At 48.1% G+C, this 19,120-nt stretch overlaps 1 protein-coding gene across 1 annotated transcript in view; it reads right to left on the minus strand.

Moving 5' to 3' along the window:
* The window catches only part of LOC105567946, a 51,892-nt gene that overhangs the window by 16,857 nt on the left and 15,915 nt on the right, over positions 1-19,120 (minus strand). The window contains exon 2 of the mRNA XM_012023237.1: positions 8,643-8,877. Within this exon, the coding sequence (XP_011878627.1) occupies positions 8,643-8,877 (235 nt within the window). The remainder of the gene's footprint in view (positions 1-8,642; positions 8,878-19,120) is intronic.

Consider the following 19,120-nt stretch of genomic DNA (forward strand, 5'->3'; position numbering starts at 1 on the left):
CAAGATACAATTTTCACAATTTTCACCTTGTCCCGGTGGCAGAATAATTTTTACTTAAAATGTCCTCTCACGAGAAATAGAGTCGGGTCTTTCGAAAGTCGAGTTAGGAGTTGGCCAAGTCGCATGTCCAACCTTCGACCTCTCGGAATTGAGTTAGGCACCATTAGCGCGAGGTCGAGATAGAACGAAGGCGGAACCAGGTCTCCTGAATCAAACTTCCGCTCATAGCTCATCTAAACGGTGCAAAATGGCAAGGAGACTTCTTCTCTAGGCGAATAATGAAATTTACCTCGCGCTAACCGACGGAACAGATAAATGAGATCGGAATTGTCGTGAAACGCGTCACGTTCGATCACATCGAGTCTCGCGCCGCGCAAAACTGCTCCACTATATATTTCTCACGATCTTTCTAAACCGCTTCCACTTCAATTTTAATATTGAATTTCTTATTTCCTGCAATTTCATTTTGGAATACTCGGCGGGGAATAAAATAATCTCGCATTTACGAGGAACAGAAGGCAGGCCTCGGCCCGGCCCTCGTAAAGGCGCCGGCGCATTTTTAGGCGAGTTATGAGAGCTGGCAAAGTTCCACACGTTCGGAGAATTTTCAATCTTCCGGTCGAGAAGTTCGATATTCGGCCGGCTTCACCTCGCGCGCACGGATCTGATTATCCTAATGATTTTATGGTACCCGGCGCGAGTTTTACTTGGCCGAGGAAGCGGGACGTGTAAAAACGCGAGCGACTCGGCCGCTCTCCCTCCTTCTACGCCCCTTTCTCGTTCTCCTCTTCCGCCGGTATTAAAATTCTATGTCTGTTATACGTTCCCCATAATGGCCGGGCTGGTGCTCGCGGGGGCCTTTGAAAAGTTGATCGCTTTAATGATCCCGTGGCCCCCGCAGGCGGCCGGCACCTCGCTAAACTTAGATCTCTCGGACGTCGGCGACAGTGCATACTTAAAGCGCCTTAGCCGACATAAAAGAGGGAGTGGGCCGTGGGCCTCGCTTCGTCTCTCCACCTAACTGCGAAAGTTCGCGACATAAATAATCAGGAACTTTCCTGAATTAATTTCAATCGATCGGTAAATTCGGGACTCCGCCGGTGGAACTTGGCCGGGGCCGCGTTTCCACGAGGGAAACGAGTTTTCGGATGTTTGGCATTAATAACGCATTAAAGCAGCGGAGGGTCGCGTGCGAGACAAAAATATCTATTTCGGTATCAATTTAAAAAAAACGTCCATTTTTCTTGCATTCGTGATATCTTCCCCGTTAAATCATCTCTTTTCGTCAAATTGTCGCGAGATGGGTAACGTCTCTATCTAGTCGTCATCAAATCAAACGGTCCGAAAAATCATGATTGATATTGATTTGATCATCGACTTGTGAACGCTTCTTGGCGCATCACTTCGAGTGTACGGGGTCTACGAACTGAAGCAGAGCAACTGACTCTTGTCGTCCCGCGGATAATATCCAGCTCGTTAGCGTCCGTGCGACCCGCATGAGTTCTATACAGGGTGTACCTGAACTAGCGAAAGATATTTTAATGACAAGTACTTTGCAACATTTTAATACGGAACTGTCGAGGCTAGAATCTCGCGCGCTCAGGGACGGCAAAGCGGCAAGTAGCACAGGTACTTCCTTGAACCGCACATCTTTGACAATAATGAAATTGTCAAAATTACGCAAGAATTTTATTTAAAAAACTTCTGTCTATGAAATGTAATATAATGAATTATAAAAATAGCTTAAGGGGATGCTGGAGTGGTTTGATTTACCGACAGAGTCGGATACCGTTTTTGCGTTTGTAAATCTTATTATTTGCATTTATGTACAAACTAATACCAAACCCAAGTGTAGAATGCATAGTAGAACATTTTCATTATTATTACATATTACAAATATTGCAATACATAATGCGATACGAATTAGACTTCAAACCTCAATGTTTTTTATATGAAAATGTTCTACTATGCATTCTACACTTGGGTCTGATATTAGTTTGTACATAAATGCTACATAATTATTTTGGTATCTATATTTGTATCTATAATATGACATATTGAGGTTACGTTCCTTGAGGTAAGATTTACAAACCCCCAAAAACTGTATACGACTCTGTCGGTAAATCAAACCACTCCAGCATCCGCTTAAAATGTTTTTATTTAATACTTCGAATTGATATCGATATGTGTCAGCTGGCATTATTGTATTTATTTGGTTAAGATGGTAAGTCTCCGCAGTGAAGTTTGCCACTCTGCCATCCCTGTGCGCGTGAAATCTAGCCTCGACATAGCTGTATCAGAATTTTTGTCTTAAAATGTTTCGCAGTACTTGTCATGAAAATATTGTTCACCAGTTTAGGTACACCCTGTATACAGGGTATTATGTAATACCCACCTCACCTCTTATTTACGGATAGAGCGGATTAGACTGAGTTGAAAAGTCCTCCACCATTTTGCAATTTGCGCAATGGTCAACGAGTTATTCATTATTAAAAATCGCTGTCTTAGCCCGGTCTACCGTCCAATTGAAGCGCGCGGCGAGATGCGGCCGTCCCGCGATTGGCGTTGCTAGACCGGGCTAAGACAGTGATTTTTAATAATTAATAGCTCGTTAACTATCACGAAAATTACAAAATGGTAGAGGACTTTTCGACTTAGTTCAGTCCACTCTATCCGCAAATAAGAGGTGAGGCGGGTATTACATAACACCCTGTATATGTATATTTTATAATACAATATACATGTACGTGCCGATATGTCGTGACTGTATCGCGTTACCGTAGCCCGTTAATTGTTAGTTACCGCGCCAATTGCATTAGGTTCTAAGTCCGGGGTGGCCGACCCCTACGCCCGGTCGCTATGTCGCTATTGCTTTGCAGATACAACGTCCCGGGCTAACGACGCGGCACCGACGCGCGTAATCGAGCCGACAACAGGTGGACGTTAGATCGATAGACTTCCGCCGGCGGATTGGCCGTCTAGCGGCTTATCCGGTGCGGCGCGGCGAGATTTATGACGGGATCGATAGCGGTAAAAAGAACCCGCGGACGAAATAATTACGGTCGTCGTCCGGCAGCGAGACACGCGCGAAGCCACCCCTCCCGCGTCGCGATTCCAACTCCGTGATACACTTTCGTAGCCAAAACGACCGCGGCTGTAATTTCCTTATCACGCAATTTTGGTAACGTAGCTCCGCATTGCATTCAAACTGCGCGAGGAGCGCGAAGAGCTCCTTACCGCACATTGAGATTTTCTAAATGAATATTCTAACTTGGCGAGGGTTGAATATCGTATCGAGTAAATGAAAGAATCGGCGTTCGCGATCGCGAAAGAGAGGAAATGCACTCCGACGGTCAAGCTCGATTAATTATACTTTACAAACTTTCTTGGAAATGACAAATAAATTAGAACTAAAATTAAAGGAGAGACTTCTTTTATCTCTCAATTTAGGAATCCGAAGTTGCAATCGATTATCGAAATTGTTATGTAATTTCCTAAAAATTACGGGACTTAAAATAGAATCAATGTACTTAAACTAAAATATAATTTTGGCAATCTTTATTACATCTATTAACAAGAATGTAAAGTTGAAGTATTTAAGTCTGAAGTATTTAAGTGCGTCCCGTGTGTCCCCCTTTTTTTGTGCGGAGATAACTGACACGTGCTCGAAGCTGAATCATTTAAACGGACATTTCGAAAATGACGACATTGCATACGTGATTCCGAGGGACGCGGACGATTTAATAATATTCAAATATTTGAGTTTTACTCGACCTCTTTCCCTCCGCCCGAGAAGACTTTAGCGGGAGACGTTTTTAGAGAAAAGGGACACCCTTTCGAAGAAACGTGAAGCGTGGAATGGTCGGCGTTACTGTCGGGATTTTCTGGTCTACCAAATTCTTTTGATTCGCCGACATTCAAATATTTAAGCCGCCGTTCCGAATCCGTATTCGCGAATCGACAAGTTGTCACGCGCGGCGGAAAAAAACTCGCGGCGAGAGCGCTAAATAAAAAAGGCCCGGTCTAATTGACACATTGTCGGTTTATATTACCCGAGAAACGGAAGTTCTAATTCCGTTAATTTCGCCGGGATATCCAAGCGTCGTGGAGCAGAATCGGATATCAACTCCTGGTTGAAACGGCCCGGGGTCTTTTATTCGACCTCGGGATTTCTCAAGAAAGTCCACGCCGCGCCATTATTCAGAGAGAGAAGACTTTTTATTGTACTCTTCCTCAGTTCTTATTTCCGCGATGAAAACCAGATCTTGAAAAATATACAGGGTGTATCAGGCTCGCCGCGCAGATCCTTTCATCTGCAGACGTAACCGGACTTTTTTTATTTATTTCTTTTAATTCTGAGACTTGTGGACTTCAGCATAGTGATTTCTCTTTCTCGCTCTTTATGTTCGCTTCAGCGGTTAAGAATTCAAGTCTAATTTATCTCGTGCGATCAAACGAGGTTATAGTTTTGTTTTATGAATGCTCCGAACTGTGACACACCGAGGAAATCGCGAATGCCGCAGAAAGGAATTCGAACGCCAAGATTTTCCTCGAGGGCCTTTTCGCAACGAGAATCGAGGCACGGGTTACTGTTTGTTTTTATTCTTGACTCTATAAATATCATAAGTCGCTTTCTTTCCGCGCCGCTCAAATGTTTATGCTGTTCGTTCGCCGGCGAATCAACGGCCGTTGACTGTCTCGCGGCGCGAAAGAAAAGAAACAGTTACGCAAATCGAAACCGGCGACGCGCGTGGTTATCGAGATTTTCTCGTACGTCGACCTCGACTGATCTCCAAGTGGCAACAGTCGCCACTGGGCTCCCTTTCTCGTCGACCTCTCGGCAATTAAATTACACGTGGTCCACGTGCGCAGAGAAGGCGGGAGAAGAAAAAGATCCTCGCGCCGCGTCCGCGCTGGGATACTTGCTCGGCTCCATTTGCGAAATTAGAGATCTATTCGTCCGCGAGAGATGGCAATCGCTCTTGGAGAGCAAAGGTGACGCGGCACAATGGTGACGCGTCAATCTCTCACCCTCTGCTTACCCGCATTCTCCCTCCATCCCTCCAGAAGTCTCCCCCCCTGCCCTTCGCGCTCCCTTTTTGACCTCCCGCCCGTTTCTTCCTCAGCGTATCTGCCCTACTTTCCTTCTCATCTTTTCTCATTTGTGTGAGAATTCATCACCGAAAAAGAATTCACTGGTCGCGCCGGCGTCGCTCTGGACGTTGGTCCATTGAATTCTCTCTCTCTCTCTCTCTCTCTCTCTCTCTCTCTCTCTCTCTCTCTCTCTCTCTTTGTTTGCACGGAAGAGATCCTAGATAGAGTAAAAGATGATCTTTCGTCTAAACACGGTTATCCGATTATAATGCGCAAAGTACTAAGATGCCGACCGAGCGAGCGATACAGGCCGTTGCATATCTTTAGTCAAACAGTAGAAGAAAAAGTTTGAACACAGAAGTGGTTATTCCGTGTCCACGTGTATTGTCATTGTGTCGGGGGACGATTTTGGTATGCGCGAGAGAAAACTGACATCTACTTTTCTCTCTTGGTCGCGTCCGATTCCTCTCTCTTGCTCTCTTTCTCTTTCTCTCTCTCTCTCTCTCTCTCCGATCTCTCGAGAGATGCTTGCTTAGAATAATTCGCGATCTCTTGGTCGAGCGTGGGCGTGGCGTGAAGGGATGCGAGGAATGGGATTGCGGACCGGGTCAATAACCACTCCTCGTCAAATTTTTCAGCAAAGTAATTTTATTTCTCTCAAGTCTCTCCTCCAAACCTCCCTTTCTCTTTCTTCCATTAACTCAAGATATACACAGGACCGTCGTTTCGCTCTCTTCGCCTCATCGAGCTCGCGACGTTATTTACAGGACACCGTTGCCGACCGTCCCGGCGTGGTGCAGTAATAAATAACGGCAATAATCGTAATAATAATAGACTAATAATAATCGTAATAGTACTAAAGACGGCGACAGTAATAGCGGTGTCCCTTACTCGCAATTATAATGATAGTGCTAATTTACAAATCGGGAAATCAGGCTCTCTCTTTTCCTCGCGATGCTCTGACGGACCTTTCGTGCGTGCCCTTTTCTTCTTTGTAATATCTATATTTATATGTATATGTATATATATATATTAAATCCTGTCGATATATTGTTTCTCCGTAGGTGCTATTTACAAAATTTACGGGTCTAATCTCTAAGCTATTTACAACCATAGAGTGCGCCCGGCCGCCGTGCCTGCACAACCGACGAATAAGGCCCCGCGCGTCCGCCCTGTGTTCCCTCGCGTCACGCTTTCTCGTTCTCCATTCCACCCCCCACGTTCTTTCGATTTGTTAGTTTGTCGGGGGCTGCGCGGGCACGGCTCCGAAGTAACAAAATAAATACTGACTAGCCCGTCCTGGCGTCTCCGCCTCGAGCGGCGGCGGCAGCGGCGAACGAACGGACGTCGGTCGATGAGTGAAAGCTCGCGTGACTCGAACGTTTGAAATTGACAAATTAATTAATAATAAATTAATAGAAGCTTCTCTCTCTCTCTCTCTCTTCCTCTCTCTCTTTGCACGGAACGGTTTCCTCTGCTAGAGATGTGAGTGCGTCGATAAGCGACGACACTGAATGCTCATTTCTGTCATTCGTGCGTATAAAGCGTATTGTACTTCTCTCTCGTACAGGAACAAGCATTCGAACAACTGCGTCGCGATTGTCTTCAAGTATTTTTCTGGCGTTTCGTCTGCTGCCGTTCGGATTACAAGACGCCCTCTTCTGGCAACTAGCTTGTCGTATAGTTATATAGTGATGAGAAAGTTTTTTTTTTTCTTAAGCACAGTGCGTATAGAGTTGTCTCTCTCTCTCTTTTCTAACTACCATTTCTCTAGAAATGTGAAAAAACTAGCTACAATTTTTCTCGAGGCCAGTGAGGGAAGCATCGTGTGATCTGAATCTCTGAGAATTTTCCCGACGGCTGGGAGCCGTCGGGCGACTATCTTTAACAAGTGGCGTTAAGTCAAATTAGTCAGTATTCAAGAAGCACGTTAGCGCGTTCTGAATTCTCGCTCTAGAAGACTGTATAAAAATTGAACGCGCGAATAACTGACCGGCTTTGCTTACCGCAACCCATCAAAGGTCCGATAATTTTGCCCGGTGCTACAAGTATATCAAAGCTTACGAGCACGATACACAAACTAAATGCCAAATCAGAAATCGCGGCAGCGCGCACACTCTTGCAGAGAAAATGGATTTCGAATCACGAAGCACACACAGCCTTAGTGTCAATGTCAATGGAATACCTGGTGCTACGCCTCCGTCCGCTCGCCGGAATCCGCAGGGCGCCAGATAATCTACGACGATAACCTTAGACAGGACGCAGCTGCGTCCCTTTTACGCTGCGACGTCGCGTCGCGTCGCGTCACATCGCATCGCGTCACGTCACGTCGCGTCGCGTCGCGTCGCGTCGCGTCACTTCACGTCGCGTTACATCACGGCCGCGGAACAGGAAGATAGCACACGACGCCCGGTAATCGAGTGTCGACCTTGGCCGACGCGCGAGATACTCGCGGAGATATGTTGGAGCTTCCGCCTCGGGGTACTGGCGTTTCGGGGCTCTCGCCCGGGAACCGTCCGGATCCCCGGAACGGTGCACCGGCTACGCCCCTACGCCGCCACGAGGCTGTCGATCGACGGCCAGGACGGCACGTGTCACGTGTCCTGGACGTGCAGGTAGACGTCCTGCTCCGGCTGACTGAGGAGGTGGTGTATCTGCTGCATGGTGCAGAGCGGACAGACCTCCTCCTCGGTGCCGTCGGCGACGAGCCTCCTGGCGGCGCCGGGCGCCCTTCTGCCGTAATCGACGATGTACGAGTAGCCGTCGGAGTCGATCGAGCTCGAGCGTCGCGCGGCCGTCGATCGCAACAGTCGCCTGCCGCTGCCGGGGGGATTCGGGGCGGCCTCGGCGCGAATCCTGTATCTCGCGGACTCCAGTTCCGAGTCCTTGAAGTCTATGTAGGAGTAGCCCTCGGAATCTACCGAGAGTCGCCTGCGGCCCTCCTCTTGGACCGTGAACCTCGACACCACGACGAGTTCCGCCGCCGGTCCTCTGGGACTCGACGGCGCCCGTGCGGGGGAGGCGCGCGGTCCAGGTCGGTGGGTGGGAGTGATGGGGATACCGGAGTCACGGGGTCTCGCGGGGACTCGCACGTCGGCCGGATAACCGTCGAGGTCCCGATGACACGACGGCAACTCCCCGCGGGGGAACACGGGCGAGGGGGGCCGCTGGCTCGTGATCAGGGCGTTTTGCGTGGCCAGCAGCAGGTGACTGTCTCGCAGAAGGTTGTTCTCGTTCCGCAGCAGCAGCGGGCTGTTCGCGCCAGCGCCAGCGCCGCCCGGAGCGAGCCGAGCGGCGGACGACTGGGCGGTGGCGGCGATCGACAGCGGTACCCCCTGAGACTTGGCCAGAAGGGCGCGCGGCGTCCGGTAGCCGCCCAGGACCGCCCGCGACGGCTTGTCCTGGACGCGCAGTATCGACCTAGGGTCGCGATAATCGAGATAGTCGAGGTGATGCGGCTGCGGCGGTCTCGTTTCCCTGCGTGCAGGTAGCAGCGGTGGTTCGCGTGGCGGCGGGGGGACCCGCGGGCGGGCCTCGGGATTTCGTACCTCGATCGTCGGCGCCTGGCCGTGGCTCGTCGGCAGGTGATTATGCAGCTGCGAGTGCGACACCGCGTGATCCTGCAGGTCCTCGTAGAGCACGGCGCCGCCGGCGCCGCCGCCGCCGCCGATGCCGGGGCCCGGATGCGGCTGGCCGTCCGGCAGCACGCGACCCCGTCCGGCGACCGCCGCCGCGCCCGCCGCGCTCTTGCACGGCAGCAGGTTCTGTACTTTCCGTTTGTGCCTGTAACAGACGAGGGAAAGCGATGTTATTAATTTATGTGCAAGATCGCCGCATCGGTCAAGGTTCATCGAGATGACATTTAGATTTGGAATTTTCAGTTTCTTATATCTTGAAGGTAGAGGAAAGTCCTCTATCGTGAGATAGGCTTCTAATATAAGATAACAGGTTTTCAACATCCAAATTCAATCGCAACCTTTCCTTCGCGACGATCACACGATCTAACAATGCATTTTCCACTAGACAGATTTCACCCCCAGGGCAATCAATTCATGATGGGACCAACGAATATTGTCTACTAATTTGGTAGAAACCCCGCTATCTCATATTAGAAACATATCTCACGATAAACGCACTTTCTTCCAACAATAGATCTTTAGTTGTTCCCGCGCGAGTTAAGCTATATAGTGGATATAAACGAAGCTGCGCCCCGTGTTTTCTAGGACAACGGAGGGCGTTTTCTTCGGAAATATCCCTTTCCTTTCGCGCAACTCTTGCAAATTCAGACACGCGTTTCAAGTTAAATTCGGTCAGTCGGGACGATTCTATACGTAATGCTTCTGGTTTCATTCGAAACACCATCTCGGAAAGCTCGCAGCAAATTCCTCAAGTTGGACGAGCGGAGGATGTTGATATTCTACTTTGCTCTCATCTCCCGCTCCCTCTCCACCCTTCACCCCGCCGTCGACCAGCCCCCGTCGACACACCAGATTAGTTGGGAGCTCGTTGCAATTGTTTGTACAGGCGGGCGCTTTGCTGTGGGCGCGCTCGAGAGCTTTCCTCGGTGTAAACTTTAATGAATCGGGCACTGCGTTTGCCTATCAGCGTCGTTTTACGCTGTATACAGGGTGTCCCGCGCCCGTCGCGCTCCCTTTTACCCTCCGATCGTTTTCCCGTTGACACTTTTGTCAATGAACCTATCGAACTGTCGACGGTTGTCGAGCGATCGGACGATCGGGACAATCGGACGATAGAATTCGTCGCGACTCTAACAATTTTGGAATTCTCCCAAATTTGTAACAAAAGGACGAGACCGAAGGTAATATTAGATTTTTTAAAAATTGACTTTATTGCGACAGACATTTAATCGTTTGAACAAGTAGAGTTAAATAGGAACATTGTGATGTAAATCAAACAAACGAAAGCGCCTTTAGGTCCAAGCAAGATGCTGGTAGCTCAATTAATTGTAATCTAAAATGCGAAGTCGTGTACCGTTTTCCACCTTGCCCTGCGCGCCGGTTTCTTTTCGGACATAACACAGTTTCATTTAGATGGAATCATTGTCGTCGTTAAATTCACGTATTAAACCGTATAAACGATTTCTAATTATTTTATTAAAGTGCTACATTTAACCGTTTAATATTTAATACGAAGGAATAAGGAGACGCGATAATTTCGAGATACCCGGTACATCTGACGGCTCCTCGCCGCATTCATCATCTCCTACGCGAATTAACATATGCTCGACGAGCGCATAATAACGCGGTCGTGATTGCTACTTGGCCGGTATCTGCGCGATTGTACAAATACACATCTGTAATATGCGCGCAAATTGGCCTATACTCTCACTTCGAATTAGCATCGCATCTTGCGCGGAATGCGGGCAATCTAATTCGGAATTGTGCTAAATCTAACATACGCGGACAGTCGCGTTCGCGCTGTTGAACCAGGCCGTAAACTGCCGTGTCTTTTAAGGGGATCCCAAAGCCGTCTGTTTTATCGACATTCCTTGTTAGGAGTAATCTTTTAATTGGCTTCATAGAAATGCAAAACTCTTTTGCGGAATTAAAGTACGCAGCAAAATCTAGACTATGCTGGTCGACTTTATATCAAACACGAAAAAAAAGAATTCCATTCAAAATCTCGGTTTGAGCAATGTGTAGCTAATAAAATTGCTGCCTTTTCGTGAAAGTTGCGAATTGATTAGCTATAAATGTTTCGGAGCGAGAATAAAACTTGGAACTAAAAATGTTGAGAAGTGACGTTTTCAATTCCGTCTCCTGTCTTATCGACACTGATCGAGTTTGCCAGCGGTTTTAGGATTAATACGCGCGTATTTAGTCCGTCCCGAGAAAGGTGGTGGGACAAATTAAAAAAAATCAGGGAGCCGGCGGCTAATCATCTTTCTAAAATTTCTCGTTTCGAGATAAAGCTGCGGCGCAGTTAGCGGGCGATCATTTTTATGCATTTTAATATTTCGCGCTGCAAGCGCACTCTTTTCTCAATGCGATAAAAGGGATCTCGAGGATGCACGGGTAAAATGAAAACTGTTACGATACCCTCTCTCGCGTGTATCGTACACACGCTCGGATAAGATATGTCTGGCAGAGTCCGTCGAGCGTTAGCTGCGAAATTTCGCACATCGCAGAACCTCGAAGTGATACGCGCGCATCCCCGGGCCTGTCCATCACGGTCACAGTCGTCTCGTCCGCTAATCGCGGGGTTGCGCTGGCTAAAGCGTTTAAACTCGGCTCGCTCGACTGCGGGGATTCACTTATCCGAGAGAGGATTCGCGGTATAAACGCCCGACTCTGACGAGGGTCCCGAGAGTTCTGCCGACCGGAGATAATGATGCCGGAAACATACGGCCGCTGATCTCCGGTCGCTAGATTCCTCCTTTTTAAAGGGATTTCTTCGTCAACGTGCCGTTGGCGCCACTTAGTCGTAAATCACAAGAGAAATTACGTGTAATTTATTTAATCCTATATTATCCTATAATACGCGTTACAGAATACTGCGCTGAGTAATTAAGGAGGAATATCAGTGTCCCCTGTGACTTTGGAAATACGTCGTTGAATTTCAAACATTTTCAGGCCTTCATAGATGAATAATAAAGTAACTTTTCGTTCCCCTTGTGGAAGAACAAGATGGTCGCGTTAGCTCTTTGATAAGTGGAAATCTATCTTGTGGAAGTAGAAATATAATTTGTGGAACATTTCTTTAGCGGTTGATTATTATTAACATTTTATAGAATGTCACGAAATTGGAAAATCGTATTTTTACGCTCACTTTGAAAAATCTGGAAATTATCCGCGGATTCGCGGCGAAACGAGGAACATGTGTGACTTGGCGAAAAACCCTATCGATCTTTCTTCATAATTATGCCCTCAAACGTGGGGGATCTTCAGTTCGCGATCCTCCGCCGTGCATCTTTCAACGTATAACGCGGATACCGATGGTATCCGCGTGTATACGTTCATGTATATTCAAAGACCGGGGCGCCGCTCGGCTCGCAAAGTAGTTTACCCTTCAAGTTTTAATTATCTAATTAACTCCGTCAGTTCGATAATATTTGCCCGTGTAATTAAACCACAAGCTAAGGTTAACAACTCGCGCTGCACTTTCAGCAGTGGGTCGAGATGAAGTTGAGAAAACGGGAGAGATCCGCGCGTCTTCTGGACCGAAAAAGAGGGGGCGAGAAAGGGCGAGGTGGGAAGGTACGCGGATGAGAGGACGGAAAAGGTAACGGTGTAAATACGGACTGATCGATATTATCGGGATCGCTGAATATGATTTCTGCCTCGTGACTGCGCTAGGCGTATAGTGCGTCGGCTTGCATCGGGAGCATTGTGTAAACAACATTCGCGGATGACTTGAGAGTAGACTCGTTCACGTCGAGCGTTGCGTTTGCATACGAATACGCACATTATTCGACGGTAGACGCGATACTTTCTCACAAACGGCGAGAATTTCATTTCTCACCGAGCGCACTCGTTGCTTCGCTAAATTCTCAAATCGGGAATATCAAACTCGGGTAATTTGCTGGAACGTAACTTGACTCTTTCTGTATTCCCGTCGATATCGCGTTTGCGTCTGCCACGTCGACTCCGCGCTTCGTCATCGTAAAGATTTTTCATTACACTCGCTCGCAACTGGCCGCCGCGCCCTATTCCATTTCCTAATAGATTTTATTTAGTCACGATGATACGGGGAACGGCAGTGCGGTCGCCGAAGGGGGCGACGAGATTGAAGAAAGGCCCGGCCGGCGACGCGGGAAACGATCCAAGCCGGTTTCACGCTCTCCATTGATTTCCAAAAGCGCACGGAAGAAATTAAATTAATTTCCCGACTGAATTAAAGAGACGCAGAAGACATTCCCGAGAACGAGGATCCGAGGAAAGTTATCCTCTTCAGCTAACATTTTCCTCGCGTGAAAAAGAGCTGGAGAAAATATACACTTGAATTCCTACAAGAAAGTTCTTTATCTACATTTCAAGTAACAAGATCTCGTAGAAAATACCATTTCCCTAACTTTAATTTGCTTAACGTTCAACTGCGCGGTACGACGGGTTCCCGGTGCAAAAGCGGCCTAAGTCCGAGGCGAGACGACGCGGCGCGGGACAACGTAGTGAACGTAGTCGCGTGCGATACACAGTGCTCCTCGGGATCTTCCTCAGCTGGGTGGAATCGACGGAGCACCAAAGTGAATTCGCTCGCTGCTAAGCGCTGAATAGGTCATTTAAGCCGGGCTTTTAACTCGGGCTAATTAACTACCATTTCCCACCCGTCGTTCGCTCGCTCGCTCGCTCGCGCGACATTTCTCTCTGTTTCCTTCGACTTTTCCGACTCGCACACATTTTCAGACGACATACGTGACGGAACAGCAGTTTGCCAACCGGCGCGCCTTTGATACATCACTCTGGGCACGGGAATAATGCGAGCGATAAAACAATGGATCGGTATAGCGTTGGATAGCAAGTGTCAATTTTATCGATTATTGAAATTATTCCAATCATTTTGCTATATTGGTATGCCGTTGTGAAATATATCTTATCTTGTTACGATAACGATGCATTTATTTCGTGTTCATCCAGTCTCGTCGTCTGCCTTTAATGGGAGCCTATTCTAATTACATTTATTACTCCAATATTTCTGTCAGTTATAATTTAGTTCTGCTAAATCTCGTTATACAGGGTGTTCTGTAATAACCGCCTCGCCTCTTATTTACGGATAGAGCGGACTAGACTGAGTTGAAAAGTCCTGTACCATTTTACAATTTTCGCAATAGTTAACGAGACATTAGTTATTAAAAATCTCTGTCTTAGCCCGGCCTACCGTCCAATTCAAGCGCGCGACGAGATGCGACCGCCCCGCGATTGGACTAAGACAGCGATTTGTAATAATTAATAACTCGTTAACCATTGCGAAAATTGTAAAATGGTAGAGGACTTTTCGACTTAGTCTAGTCCGCTCTATCCGCAAGTAAGAGGTGAGACGGGTATTACATAACACCCTGTATATTTGTCAATTATGACGGTTCTAATAATAAGTTCGTCTAAAAGTACTAAGGGCGAGCTCTCGGAAATCTATTCGTCAACAACCTTAAGGGAAAACGACTACGCTCTTTTATTACCCCGCCAACTTTTTGCCATTCTCCACCGCAGATACAATGACTTCGTAATCTCGCGCCAGCGAGTTTAAGATTATGGCGAATTCGAGAACAGCGCGGGGATGTTTAGAAGCGGATTAGCGAGCTCTCGCACACCGGAGGGTCACATCCGATACTCGCGCGTACGTGCGCCAAAGGCGCGGGGCCGATCATAAAGCTAGAACCCGAGACACCCAGGATCTCGAAGTTTACTCGCTCGTTCTCACGAGCATGCGAACGCGCTCGAGTCTCTCGTAAGTTTCGCGAAACTACAAATTTTGCATATCAATGCGCGCTAGATACACCCCCGGCCGTCGTCTCGATAAACGTAGGCTCCCCGCCCTCGCCGTGACACCCGTGCCTGTCAAATATTGGATATCTAATAAGGAAATATTTTTTAAACGTGCCAATTTGCAAGGGAACTCTCCGTCCGAGAAAGTAGAAACGTTGTCGCAACCTCATCATTTTTTTCATCGTTTCGAATCTACCGCCGGAACGCCGTTATTTTTTAACATATCGGGAACCGGCCCGATGGGGAAGAGCCAGAACCGTACGCCAGTTATATCGAATTTCTAAAAATAGAGCGGAGAGAAAAAGTGGATACGTGAAGCCGGACGTAATAGAGTTTGTAGTAATCAATATAGGCCGCCCAGTTAATATCGCGGGTAAATACCGTCAGAAATGCTCGTTGTTATTACCGCGCGTATCGTCATCGCCTGGCATCATCCCGAAATCCGTTCGGTACATTTGTTTGACGGCCCGATGTAAAACCGAATCTATGCCTACGCAGGGAAGGGAATATTGTTTCGCCGCTATCGCGCCGTAGGGGTCGGCGCGTGCTTATCAGCGAGGTTTAGCATACAACGAGCATTATTCCGGCTCGGTCATGCGAGCGGCCCCGGTTATCAGTGACGGCCCCCGTCGAGGTCCTCATCGATCCTTACCCGATCTCCGTAGCCCGGGGGTTGGCGGTCCTTTCGTGAACGAGCCCTGTTCGAAACCCTTTACGACCACCAGGACGCGGGCCGCTATCTACCGGACGGATTTACGGCCGCGAATAAAAAAAATGATTTATTCCGGCGATACGCTTGCGCGAGATACTGCCCGGGATACTCAAATCTCTATGACGCCCCGCCATTTCCGATATCCGGGAGCCGGGACTACAAAGCGCGCCGGCCGCGAGCGTTCCGTATGGCTTTTGAGCGCTCGCAGTTTCCTTATTTAGCGCTTAGGAGCGCGGCACGTCCCGGCTGATGCGCTTTTGATGCCCGCGCCTCGCCGCGAAGCATTTCGAAACGTCACGAATGCACATCTTATGCACATCGTTCTTTGAATTTTCAAATGGAAGACAGATATCAAGAAACCCCTCTCCCGTCCCTTCCCTCTTTGCTCCGTTCGTTTCATTTTTTTTTTCAATTTTTTCCCCTTCCTGCCGTCGCGTTCGTTATTATGCAAATCGCGCGACTCTGCGGTAGAGAATGGCAACGAAAATTCGCCTGTGCGAAAAACGCGAAGGCGAAGGTTTCCCGAGTGGTTTTTAAGAACCGTCGAATCCGCGCGAGGAGGCGTGTGCATGACGCGCGCTTAAAATATGCGGGTATTCGGGGCGCTAGTCGCCCTCCCCCGCCACGGTGGTCGATCGATGGCCTTGCACTCGGCGACCGGCGTGAAACAGGCGAGGAGGACCTTTACGGGCCGCAATTTTTTCAGGGTAACGAGCATAAGGGTGCGATTGACGGCGGGTAGTAGGTACTTGCCGGCAAAAGCGGTTTAACCTTCGCGGGAACAAGCCAGCTCTGTAGAGGGTGCCGATGTTTTAGACCACCACCGCGGCGCAATCCTGGCGCGTACACCCTCGTCGGTTACGTCCCAATAAAACAGGATTATTGTCTTATCGCTTTTTATACTTGCCAAAAGGCAGGGCTTCTTAGTTCGCCGATCATTCGTGCGAAGGACAGCCTTGATCGCCAAACTTATCCCGCAGTTTCTTCACGCGATGTAATATATAAATTTGATAAAATAGAATAAGGTACACGGTTCGGTCATTTACGCAAAGAGTAAGAATGGCTGTATAGAAAAGAAATGCAGTCTCGCCCGATATTTCATAAATTTGCCCTGCAGCGGAATGTTAAGACGCGCAGCGTCGAACAATCGATAACAAATATTTACACAACTTCTTAGAAGAAAAAGGAAAATATGTTAGAGCACACAAATGGGCGAGGAATAAATATCCGTTTGGGTGCACACGTGACTTTCGCGCGCGCGCGCGCGCGCTTCAACATCAACAAATTTTGAATATGTATGGCCGAAATGCCGACCGACAAGTTTACGCTAGATACGTCCACGGGTAAGTCTGCTGGCGCATTGGTGACCAATAACATGCGGTTTCGTCCGCAAATTTGCACTGTCCGGACGCAAGACCACCGGAAAAACCGCCGCGGTCGAACCGAGCTTCGCATCGTCCGCTAACAATATAATTAATACGCTATCCATTCGCTAATCCGTCGCGACTCGATTGCGCAACGTTAACAGAACACCGACCAGAAAGCCCCCGCTTCGCAATTGGAACAGCAACAATCTAGCAGAGAGAATTAACACTGCGCGGATAATCCAAGCTAATCCGCGAAAACGAAAATGTAGCGAAACATGCGGCTCGAAAGGCGGGCGAGGAAGAATAAATATATCCCCCCCCCCCCCGTTAATGGCGGACGTTAATGTACTTCTGCGAGGCTGCTGCAATCGAATGATTTTTTTTGCAATTCAATTTTGCAGAATTCTGCCGCGCGAATGAACTTTCGTCTGAAATATATCGATGAATTTCACCGGCGAGAGGCGTCGCGTTTTATCGAAGTCACTCGTCGAAACGGGAACAAGAGCGAGAATTTGGCGAATTTTATTTACATAAGCCAAGTTTAAACAATTTCGGGAGCGCATTAACCGCGCGCGAATCCGGGAACTACCGACAGCCCGCCGCGATGTAGTTTCGGTTCACCCGGAGTTTCCATTTGCCAGGGTGGTTCTCGGGGAGACGTTAACAGCTACCCTGTGTGATACGTAAGTTATGCTCTGTAAAGCAGCCTCGGCAATCTCGAGTTGGAAATCCGACAAATATGTAACGCGGCATTAGCGGCGGTAATTTACAAAACTCCTTCATCTCTGCACTCGCCCCTTCAGGCGATCGCGCATTCACAAGAGGAACCGCGTGTAACGACCATGTTTAACTCCATTTCGAATATCCTGATTAATTACCGTGATTGATTACGAGAAAGGGAGAGAGAGGAGGGGGAGGAAATTTCAGATTAAAAGATGATTGAAAATATTCAAATTAGGTTACACGCGCACACCCGTTAACATTATTTCTGAGGAGTTAAGATATCGTCAAAAAGAAAAAAAAAACGTAAGCTGTGGAAGATTTTAAATAGCAATTACGAGAGATTTCCTTTGGGGATTTAATCTGCAATTTTGAAGACTATCCCTCGAAAATTCCCTAGATTCGCTTCTGCAACTTCCATCCCTCATCGAAACTCGGGAACGCGGAAGAAGGAAAACGGCGGGGGGAGGTTAATGAGCAAATATAATTACGGGTTACGAAATACTGGGCTAGCGGGACAGGGATCACAGGTCCAAACGAGTTCCGAAGCTGTTCTGAAGTTCTTAAGGAGCCACACGAGCCCCGCCGTTCCCTGTCCCCTCTTTCATCCTCTAAACTGGTTGCGGCATGAAAACGAGGCTGCTTAATATTTGACGCGCCAACACGAAAATCCCTCGAAGTCGATGTCTCAGTTATGGGGGAGGAAAGGGGGAGGGAGTGGGAAAACCGAGAGAGAGAGGGGGGGAGGGAGGGAGAGAGAACTGATGAAAGTTTAAGGGAAGGAAAACTAATCTGGTGGTTGTTTATACGTACGTGGGGGAAACGGGGATGGAGAACGGCGACGCCCCTTGATTGAAACACCGCGGACATTTAAATTGTGGAAGTTTACGAATAAATTTGTATGCTAAGGCCGAGGAGAGGCACGGACGCCTTTTTTGGGACGAGCCGGAAGGGTGGGATTTGCCTAATGAGCGAATGTTAGCGGGGGAAAGCAAGCGGACTCTCGCAGGGAGCCCTTTTCAAGGGTGTAAAGGAGTCTTTTGTTTCTTGTTTGTTAGCGTTTTCGAGACATTGATGCTCGCTGTTAAATAGCGAATTAGAGAGAGGGTTGAAGGAGATCACGCCGGGAAGCCTAAACAAGGGTGAATTAAGCCTCGAAAACCGAGTTTTATGCAAATCTATAAGACCCGCTAATAATATTGGCGTAAGGTTTTCATTACCGAAACAAAAGGATAAAAAATACAATTCGCTCTTTATCTAAAATGTCTGCTTCCTTCGTTGTACCATTTCTGTCGCGCTTTGAAAACCCAAGATAATACAACTGTACATTGTACAAGATAAACACGTAAAGTTACAACAAATGTGCGAATCACAAGATTCGCGCGTTTTCGATTTTTACAATTGTTCGTACGACTTTACACATTTGTTTACGGTATGTAACGGCGCATAGGGAATACCCGTGTGTGAGTCTCGCGGAAGGCAGACACGTCTTACGACACGTTGATGGAACACGTTTCGCCGCATAATCATGTGTAACTAATCCCATTCGGAATATTGAGAGACGGGCGAATCGCGGGGACCGGCACGGTAGCGCAGAACGAGAGAAACTGAGGCGGGCTGTCAAGAGTGCGAATACCAGCAGAGCGGGATAAGGGGGTTAATAAGTAAAACGGGACGTGATTAACCGTCTGGGGGGCCATTCGAAGGGATCTTCGCGATGAGAAGAGGAGAAAGACAGAGACAGAGGAAGGGAGGGGGAGAGAGAGAGAGAGAGAGAGAGAGAGAAA

The sequence above is a fragment of the Vollenhovia emeryi genome, unplaced genomic scaffold (assembly GCF_000949405.1).
Source record: "Vollenhovia emeryi isolate VEMERY1.0 unplaced genomic scaffold, V.emery_V1.0 DF939133.1, whole genome shotgun sequence".
NCBI lineage: Eukaryota > Metazoa > Arthropoda > Insecta > Hymenoptera > Formicidae > Vollenhovia > Vollenhovia emeryi.